Here is a 10,338-nt window from a genome sequence, read left to right as displayed (position 1 = left end):
AATGACAGACCAAGACTTTCCTGCGCGAAAGTTGCTGATTCATTTAAATTGTACTTTAAGACCCTGATCTGACATTCCCTAGAGGATCTGAAAAAAGTGCATTTGTGCCATGGATTGATGCTATTACTCATGATTTTCCGCTTTGGCCAAATATAAACACAGGCATTCGGAAAATTTGCGCGTACTATATGTGCATATGGTCGTTTCCTGGTCTGGTAATCAAATTCTGTCTGATTACGTCTGTTAGACTACGAAATTAAATCACAAATGTAAAAGGAGATCAGACAGTAAAATAAAAAAGTTTAATGATGGCTAGTCAAACGGTCTGTATTTTTAATTTATACAAATGACCTCATAAAGTGTACGTAATTTTTGCTCAGCACTGTAAGGTTTTTTTTTGAAGGAGAGATAGTGAGACGCTTACAACTAACCTTGTTTTTTCAAAGTAACAGGAAATCTGGGAAGTTCCTAGAAATAAATCTACAAAGCAACTCGTTCAATTCAGTTGGGGCAGTTTTAGTTTTTGGTTAAGGAGTTATGAAATAACATTCAAACAACCTGTTAGACTTCTTTCATCCACTGTTGAGATAACGAAAACAATCGCTAGTTTTCATTTAAAGCTTGAGCAAGCCAACTGATGAAATCGTGACTTCTTTATTCTGATATAAAAACAGTCACCAGCCTTTTTTTAAGACCCATGAACGCCGACTAAAGAAATAAATCTCTGTACGTTTTAAGAGACATCTTTAAGAAAAACGCCATCAATTTTAATGACATGAAAAACGAAAGTTTGCTCCGATTTCCGTCTAGCACCTCTGTGATTGTAAATAAGCTTGTGACGTAACTGCTGTGATATTTAACCGTAAAAATATATTTTTAATTTCTATTTTGCACTTTTTGCGCCAATTTCATGTAGGTCTTTAAAGAGAAATAGATTACAGCTGGAGCGATTTAAGTCCGTATCGCCATTTCCCTCAAACGTTCTTCTATCAATGCTCTTAACTGCAACCTACTACTTTAGTTGTCTCATCCTTTTTCAGTGTAACCTGCTCCATAAGCTGCAATGTTTAAATAAAATGACATAAAAACAACGAAATCTCGCCATTTCTGTTGGTCAGTCAACTCAAAACACAATGTGACTTATGACTGAAAATATTCAAAAGTTAGGGGATTGAGTCACCGTAACTAGACATCGGAAGTAGTTGTAAGTGAGCCATGTCTGGAGGGTTCTAGCAAAGACCAGAGGACTTCTTTTATTTGGCTCCGGAAACTATTTTACATCTGACATCCAGGTAGGGAATTTAGAACGTTAAATGATAATAATGGTGAAAACTGTATTTGTATTTTAGTAAGCTGAACGTCTGGTATTTGTACCATAAATTGGGTTTGTCAGAGCATCCTTATGAAATTTGTTTTTGGAGAATCCTCGTAACATATCGGAAAAGGGGTAAAAATAACACATTACCTAGCACAGTCCATAAACTGCTACAATTCTTTCCTATATTTTTGAGCCCTGATTCGCTTGCATTGTTGCTAAAAACTTTTACAACGAAGCCATTAGTTGTTAGATTGATGTCAATTTTGCCGTCTCTCCTTTCATTGTCAAATTTTATAACGCTATATCCTAAGTCTTGAGTGCCATCATCACTGAAACACACATTCCTATGAACAACGAAAATTGGCAACCTTCTGTCTATTAAAACCAAATGTTGTCCGTTCGCGAGCTGCATGTTTACCTTTTCATGGTTGCTCATGAGCAATGGAGTAGAGAAATTGGGAGCCACAGCAAATCGATTTGACCTGTAGCCTATTATCACGGAGATTATTGTCCACGGTATGTTTCTTCTAAATGCAAGACCAGATACTTTCACGAAATTACAAACAAACAAAACTTCAACGTAAACCCGCTCAAAGGGGAACTTCATTTTACGATAAGACAAGAAAGTAAAATTAACTTTCAAGTTGAGTTCCAATCCTAGTTGTAAGGAATTCATTAATCAATTTTTGTGTTCGCAGCTGTATAACATGTCGGTCAATATTGTTATGAATTTAGCATTCCGTCGTGATATGGTAATTTACCTGCATGAGATAATATATCTTCACGTTCAACGTGTTACCCTTAGTTAATGCAGTTCTTGTCAATTCTTACATAGTAACTAGTCTTTTTTTAAATTTTTCTGCAAATTGCATCAGCGCTTCTCAGTCTTAGAAATTAATTTCTTCAGAAACACTGCAGGAATTTGATATTTTATTATGTTGTTAAGGAAAAATACCTCATGCTATACCCACCTGCCGTGTTTATAAATCCTGTATTTATAACTTAAATGATCCGTGCAATATGTAATACCAAGTGACCTGTCAGTTTTATCTCAGGGACAGCGCACTTTGATCAGCAAGACACACTAAAGATTGAGGTGAGACACAATTTATTAACCGTTTACATTCCATTTTATTTTTTTATTGATTTCTTCTTCGCCTTGCCTTTACTCGTCAAACCTTTTACGAGTATACTATCTAAAAGCATAAAATTCACAGGCCTATTGGGTCGTCCAGGTAAATGTCAGCAATACGGATGACGGATTGCCTGTGTGAAGATTATTTGTCGTAGAGGTATATCTGCGGCAAATCATCTAACACATAGTAGGAAGACTTCTACAAAATTATTTGTTCTCTGCGAGTAGTAAATTATTAGCTTTACTTATCCCCACCATTAGAAAGAAACATAATATGTCCGATGGCGAACCCACTCCTCTCTGGGCAACATTCTAGACTTAACCTTAATCCATTGATTGTGATATATATAATCGTATATCACACTGTCAACCATTAGCTCATTTGACAAGATTTCACAAAGCATTTAAATATAAAACTTGTATAACATATTTATTAAAATTTGGTAAAAGTCCATCATACAAGATACAATAGTGTATCAAAGCAATGATGCAACGATGCAAATGATCAGATGTTTACTCTCATACAGGTTTGGAAAACTTAGTGCACTGATATGAGGGGACTCTTAGGAATTTTTCTTCTAACATTTGGTCTCCTTGTAAGAGCTAGAGGTAAGGACACGAAAATATTATATCCACCTCAAATTAAAAAACTTTCCTGAAATTCAAAGTCACAATAGATTTTACCTTTTCCTAACGTATTCAAACTCGTTATGAGCGACTTCCCTATCTATTCTTTGCATTGTTCTACCCGAGTTAAAATCAATCGATGTAAAGCTGTTGTTTTTCCACGGAACAACTGGTGGTCTCTCACAATTGAATAATTTAAAAAAAACATTTTCCCAATAATACTGTCTGCCTGACTGCCTTAAGCTTCCTTGGCTAATTCATCCACACAATGAAGTAATATTATAAACGTTAACTATTCTCCTGAGTTAGAATTATCTTCCTTTGAGAATTCAGGTTTTGGAACTATTACTGCAGTTAATAAAAGAAAATAGACAGGTTGCGCGACCAGTTTCTTAATTAAGTTTCTAAAAACGCAAAAACAGAGCAAGTAGATACGCTAGTTCTATTTTCCCGCCATCGGTGATACTCGCTCTTTTGTGTTTTACTCTGCAGAACACGACAGTTTATCTCCTACACCAGGCCTTAACGACGGTTAGTAAAACTGACAACTTTCCCGTATATATGCCCTCAATATGCTTATTCGAGAGGCTGGAAACTCGTCTCAACCAATAAAAGCCATTAACTTAAGTGTTTGGAATGGACTGCATTCCCTATCATCAGCAACCAAATATCCAAAAATCCCCATTGCAATGGATGCCAATCACTGTTTTAAAAGCGAGAAAAAAGTAAATTTTATAAAAATTGAAGAGATACTTCCCATCTTAGAGGAGTTTGTGTTATATTACAGCATTTACCGACAGCAGTGACGAAACTGCTGCACCGTCTTCGTTCTCTGATTCTGCTAGCCGTCACCATCATAACGCCAATAACGATTGGCTATCCGAAGATGATGACGATGATGACGATGACGTCATGGACGAGAGCCAGCTGAATGTGCAGCCAGCTGCCTCAGCCAAGACCGCAGCAAAAGCTGCCGCTAAACCCCTCTCTACTGGTAGGTTGAAACAATGACGGAAGTCAACAAAATAAATTGAATGAAACGTTTAAGTTTGATTCTTAATAGAACTGCAATATGATAAAGAAAGAGAAAAGTTGGTTCCCAAACTGACCAGACTCAGACTTACAAGTTAAACGAAAAATATGAGTTCGATGAAAAACTAAGTATGCCTCTACTTGCTTGTTTAATCAGTTTGCCATGAACGCCGGCGGAACGAACGAGGTCTTTTAATAACTGATTTACTTACTTTCACAGTGACTTGTTTTTATCTTATCATATTTCACACAGTGCAACTGGAAAGCAAGATATTGTACGAGTTGAGCGGTTATCGAAGGTTATTCGGTGGAGGCCCTCTTTTTAGGTCGGCAACCCTTGACATTGGAGCTAAAGCCGCTAACGACAAAATGCAGAAAGGAGGCGTGATCAGGAAAGATGCCAGCATCAAACACGGACAACTGCAGTGCATAAAATTGATAACTTCAGACAAAGTGTCCGCTGAGTGCAACTCCTTTTGGTTAAAACAAATGCAGGATTACGACTGGTCAAAACCAGCATTGAAAGATAACAACAGGTTTTTCGTCACAGCCGTTTGGATGGCAGCAACTCATGCTGGAATAGCGGTCAAAAAAGGTCCTTCTGGAAGATACTTTGTGACCATCTTGGTCGATCCCGCTCCTGATGTAAATAATCCCAAGGCTCTTCCCGATGTTAAAAAGTTGAAAGCCAATGTAAAACCATATACCGGTAAGGGAACTAAGATCAACATGGCCTCCTCGATTTAATTGATTAACAAGATAATTTATCAACTCTTATAACATGTAGCTACATGTCTGTAAATGAGCAGATGATGTTCCAACGAAGAAAAAGGTCCCGAGTCATTATAACATTTTTGGAAAGCCTGTCAGGACACGCAATTATCTCCATTTGACGCCACTATCGCTTTTTAGTTTGGTCAAAACTTGTAGTTTAAAGTTGTGCAGCATAACGAGGAAGACGAAGAGACAAAAAAATTCGAAATAAATTAAGATCAAACAGCTCGTTTAGGAGAGAAACGCCTAATTATTTCTTTTCAATGGGCTTTTAACAACAGGCAACCTTGTTGCATAACTGGGCACGCACACATTATTTTATGCTGCCCTTTCTTGCCATCTGCGCATCTTCTTATAAACGCCATTATGCCAAGTACTGAAGAATGAATTTAATTTGTTTCTCTCTATTTCAGACATGTTTACAGCAGCTACTGGAGGTAAAACTTGTGTTGTTCCTGTTTTTCTTTTTTTTTTGAGACGTGTAAATTGAATCAGCAAATGCAACGTTATTTGGGAAAAATCAAATACTTGTAAGAAAGTGTATAGCTTATGGCTGGTTGCTACGACCTATCTCACCTGTGATACGGTTTTAGTGGCTAAAGAAAGGGTCTGTGCGATCAATAAGTATTAATAGCGCTAATACTGACAATCACACCGATCTCATTTTATGCATTTATTTGAATAAAGCCAAATGCCCCACTGGATTTACCGAATATCAAGGCTCCTGTTACAAGCTGCACAAAGACAAGCAGACATGGATGAATGCTTTAGGGGAATGTCTGAAAGAAAGCGCAACTCTCCCTCCGATCGAGTCATCATTAGAAAACGATTTTTTCAAGCAGGGGCTCTTGAAGGGCCAAAAAGATTTCACCTGGCTGGGCTTTAACGACCGTCTGGCAGAAAGTATGTACATGTCGGTTGAGGGCTCACAGATTCGCTTCATGGACTGGGTGAATGGACAGCCTACAGGCAAAAATGAAAACTGCGTTGGCTTCAATAACAAGGCCAAGTACGGCACTATGGCAGACTTTCCATGTACCACTGCCAGCACGTATGTGTGCAAAAAACCTTTAGAAGGTAAGCGATAACGGATTTTGTTGTTTTGTACCACACGCAGAAATTGTTTGACGAGCATATATTGTTAACAAGCGGAACAAAGTTATGTGACTTTCTCGAAGAATCTGAAGCTTATGTCATGGACCTAAATTACATTTTACACTAAAGTGTGTATCAGTATTACATACGAAAATATTATTCTCGTGACAATTTACGGTTGTTTTGCGTGTAAAATGTTTTAGTATAATGTTGATCATCCCGTGTAGGTTACATTACCTATCTCCTGAAACTCGAAGTGGAATCCATGGTGTGGTTGGATGACTTGGGAAATCCTGGATCTCTCGCTTACCAGCAACTATCTACAAAGTTCCAAAAAGCGGTATGAATTAAGCATTCACCAATTTTACATTACTAGTGTATTACCCATTAACTACGTATAGTTAGAAAGACCTGGTTCTAAATAGAGGATAAAAAAATTTAACAGAGCCGTTGGCATTTCAGTTGCATGACACCGATTTTATATTTGATTTTCAGCTCAAAGAAATTTACACAAAGGCTGGAGTTAAAAATCTCATGAGTTCCGTAATCACTTCTGTCAGGTAAGTCCATGGGAAGAGAACAAGAAAAATATTGTCCTTATTTCAACATTTCTAAAGCTCAGTCTCACTATACGAACCTCGTTATCAGATATTCAGTGCAAGAACCACGGTTGAGACGTTTCTAAATTTTTGTGTTCCTAATCTTTTGTCCGATTTAGCAACGGTCTCCCACCTCCACCACCAGTACCAGTATACAACTACTTTGGCAAACGTCAGGTTACTGCAATCAGAGTGACTCCAGCACCTACAACTCCTCCAAAACCAAAGCCCTCTGGTGGTGTAGCCACGCCTGCAAAGCCCACTCCTCCTAAGGTTCCAACCACAAAGTAAGAGTTAGCTTCCACAAGTATTAACGAATAAGTTCAAGAAATGTAGCGTATTAGGATTATTGGTTGAAAATTATCCTCGTGGTTTAACCATTTTAATGTAAAGTCAATTTTTTTGGCCTTAAAACATGAATAAGACAATAAACTTTTTGATTAAATGAACTGTCATTGAGGGCGGGTAGTACTACATTCGGTACATCACTGACCTTTGTGCTATAACACAGCTGAGGTTATGCAAATGCTTTTTCTGAAAAAGTATGTTTGTGTACCCCAAGATAACCGAGACCTATGTTCAACTTTGAAGAGATGCTGGGGTGATGTTAAACTTTTTAACTAAGAGAAATGCCATATTTGCCGAAAAATAAGCTTGAACTCTGTTTTTAGGCCAAAGAAGAAGGTTATTGTGAAACTATCCCTGACATTTGGGCCAAGCAACATTCTCCCAGACCCAACATCACCTCTTCAGGAATATCTTCGAGCTAATGGAAACAAACTACCAGCACCACTGAGCGAAAAGCTGAAACTTCTTACCATCAGCATAGCTCCTCCAGGTATGTTACTTAACTGTAACTCTCTTTGTTATCCTGGAAGAAAAGCTGGCCTAATGTATTTGATGGAAGAGCATTTCGAATTTATCTCGAGTTAAGCGAAAGGTAAATAGCATTTGGAGAGCTTAAAATGAAGTTGATGCTTTACTAAACACGTTCTTTTTTTCTTATATATTGATGCAGGTTCAGCATCTTGCCCTCCAATCTGTGCAACTCAGTGTGTTTCAAGCTGCGCTCCAAGCTGCTGCACCTCCACAGTGCCTGCCCCTGCTCCATATATGGCACCCCCATGTGTACCAACTCCATATAATCCCTGCCCACCTAAGCCAGCTCCAACGCAACCACCACCAACACAGCCAAAGGTCCAAGCCAAACGACCTGCTGCAAAATGCACTCCTACGCTAACCTCGCCCTGTCCACAACCGATGCCTTTTCCTGCTCCAGCTTTCCCACAATATCCTCCACCTCCACCTCCACCCTGTGTTCCAACAATAATGAACAACTTTTGCCGCAACATGGTCGCAAGGCCACTGGCAGCAAACACAGGACGCTTCTTTCTTAAAAAGCCTTTGATGAGTGCTCCTCGCATTGCTTACAGATTTCCACTTCAACCGGCATACAGGCGTATAATGCCTAGGTTGGTATCTTCAAGGCCGGTGTCTCGTGCTGTGTTGCCTGTTCCACAGGCAGGGGCATTTAGGCAGTGTATACCCTCTGCTCTATCACCATGTCCTCCTATTATGATGCCTCCTCCTCCTCCTCCACCTCAGCCTATGATGATACCTCAATATCCCATGCCTCAGGTAAGGAGCCAGTTTGCTCAGTTTAGTTTCATGCCAAAATGACCTTAGAACAAAGGGGGAGTATTTTGCTGGAAGGGATAAAAATGAAGGGCATTCACGACGAGGGATAAATGGAGAACACTTACAAAGAAACATATCAGGTTTATCATGAGGTGTGGATGAGGAGAGGTGGAGAATAATTGGGAGGACTAATATTTCAATAGCACTTTGAGTTGGGGTGTTTTCATAAAAGACGAAGCGAACTGCAATACAAACTATCATATAAAGCAAGCTTTCATCTCCAACATTTGGTTTTACTAATTTGCTCTATTTATTTTAAACAGATGGCCCCACCCTGCATTCCAAATATTTCCCCGAACTGTCCACCAAAACCACCACCGAAGAAGCCAGCGGCCAAGGCAGCAAAACCACCTAAACCTGTGAACCTTATGGGTTTGACTTATCCACAAAGCAGCATGATAATGCTTCCTCCACCACCGCCTCCTCCGATGCCGCCACCAATGCCTATGCCTTGCATTCCGTCTCCTTTCAACCCCTGCCCACCCCCCTCCCCACCAAAAGCGGGAAAAATTAAGTCTAAAAGCACAGCTCCCAAACCGTGCGCTCCAGTGCCAACTCCTGGATGCACACCACCAATGCCTATGCCCATGCCTATGCCCATGCCAATGCCAATGCCTATGCCTATGCCCATGCCAATGCCAGCGCCACCAATGCCCATGCCAATGCCTTGTGGACTTCCTCCGGCCAAACCCTGTAAACCAGTGACTCCACCGCCGCCCAAGCCAATGTTAATCAAACTTCCTGCCATACAGATCCAAGTGCCTCAGCAACAACCACCACCTATGGTGCCACCTATGATGCCACCTATGCCTCCCTGTCCCCCAATGTGTGGAGCCGCGCCTCCCACTGTATGCCCACCTGCCTGTCCCAAACCATGCTGCAAAACAAGACTGGGACGGTCTGTAGAGTCTTCCAAAAAGGAGTAAAGTACTTCACTTATCGACGCTTTTTAAAGACTGAAGAACACTGTGACTAGCAGTGTAAGTCAGCCACAAGAAAACTCTAAATAATGTTCGAACAGATAGGCTAGTATGCAACGTTTTGAATTTTCTTGGCCGGCATGACTGCATTTTGTCGCTCGGTTAGCGTGTTTTATACGCAAATCAATCAACGATTGCAATCTGTTGCACGTTTTTAAGCTTTTAGACTTATAAGCCAAGATAAAAAAAAAAATTCGTTTAGCAAACCACAGCTGAGTAATAAAAGAGCTGATAAAAATTCTGTATTAGTTACTTCATAAATCCGACGTTCTCGAGTACTTGGGTTTATCTTACCTTTCTCTTCTGGTGGCAGGAGTTTGACAGGAGCTTCTCATCATTTCTTCCTCGGAGAAAGAAAACCATCGTTTAGGTTATAATATACCGTAGTGCTAGATTGACAAGTACATATGTATATTTTATTTTGGCTCGCATTATATTGTAAATTAATGTTTGGTTCTTAAGTGATTGTATTGAGATTTTATTTACAAGGGTTCTATCTCATAGGACAATGTGATCGTTTTCCATGATCACGCGCAGAGAAGATATTCAATAAAGCTGAGGAGTCTCTAAAATATATTCTGTTGTTACAATCCAGTGTCTGCCAGGCTTTTCTCTTATGCATTGTTAAGGTAGGGGAAAAGAGATAAGCACACTCAGATGAGAACTTTACTGGCTTTTTTGCGACGGAAGCAATGGTTAGGTATTAGAGGGCGATTGAGGGCCTGAACGCTCTCGGGAATTTAACCCATAAACATGAACAACACACCCTTTGTAATATCCCCGACGTTATGCAACGATATCGCGCGAATTGAACGAGCCCATATGAATGATGGGTAAATCTTGGTTGCTGGTTGAAAAAAGTTATTGTAAATCGACAAAAAGTGAAAAAAGAGCTGGATAATATAACGTACATGAAAGACTGTACATTTAAAACACTCCTTCTGGGAAGATAAACATTACTGTCGCCAGAGGAACATGTAGAGTATACAAGGCTTAAGAGAACTTTACTAAAGCCTTGGAAATTATCCGTCAACAACTAGATGCTCTTCGCCCTTCCAATATTTTTAGCTTAATGCCAGT

The 10,338-nt window shown here is 39.6% G+C and overlaps 1 protein-coding gene across 2 annotated transcripts; it reads left to right on the top strand.

The window, feature by feature from the left end:
• Positions 1 to 1,194: 1,194 nt before the first annotated feature.
• Positions 1,195 to 9,832, top strand: LOC131786124 (uncharacterized). Of its 2 annotated transcripts, none has more exons than XM_059103119.2 (14): positions 1,195 to 1,292; positions 2,374 to 2,414; positions 2,981 to 3,062; positions 3,573 to 3,611; positions 3,868 to 4,074; positions 4,366 to 4,821; positions 5,300 to 5,323; positions 5,574 to 5,963; positions 6,209 to 6,321; positions 6,477 to 6,541; positions 6,700 to 6,867; positions 7,252 to 7,418; positions 7,599 to 8,218; positions 8,542 to 9,832. In XM_059103119.2, exons 3-14 carry the CDS (start codon positions 3,005 to 3,007, stop codon positions 9,202 to 9,204), a joined length of 2,970 nt encoding a protein of 989 aa, XP_058959102.2. In that variant the 5' UTR covers positions 1,195 to 1,292; positions 2,374 to 2,414; positions 2,981 to 3,004; the 3' UTR covers positions 9,205 to 9,832. The 2 variants fall into 2 exon arrangements, with proteins under 2 accessions (XP_058959102.2, XP_058959101.2); XM_059103118.2 differs by having other exon boundaries at positions 1,202 to 1,292; positions 2,363 to 2,414.
• The last annotated feature ends 506 nt before the right edge of the window (positions 9,833 to 10,338 follow it).

This window comes from Pocillopora verrucosa, chromosome 1 (genome assembly GCF_036669915.1).
Source record: "Pocillopora verrucosa isolate sample1 chromosome 1, ASM3666991v2, whole genome shotgun sequence".
Lineage (NCBI taxonomy): Eukaryota > Metazoa > Cnidaria > Anthozoa > Scleractinia > Pocilloporidae > Pocillopora > Pocillopora verrucosa.
The sequence above is the reverse complement of the archived record's forward strand: the minus strand, read 5'-3'. Positions and strand labels throughout refer to the sequence as shown.

Bases quoted from the DNA above. Each gene is read 5' to 3' on its own strand.
- LOC131786124 (XM_059103119.2), top strand. From the start codon at position 3,005: ATGAGGGGACTCTTAGGAATTTTTCTTCTAACATTTGGTCTCCTTGTA. The intron at 4,822-5,299 runs GTAAGGGAACTA...TCTCTATTTCAG, and splicing joins CAATGTAAAACCATATACCG to ACATGTTTACAGCAGCTACT. The intron at 5,964-6,208 runs GTAAGCGATAAC...CATCCCGTGTAG, and splicing joins GTGCAAAAAACCTTTAGAAG to GTTACATTACCTATCTCCTG.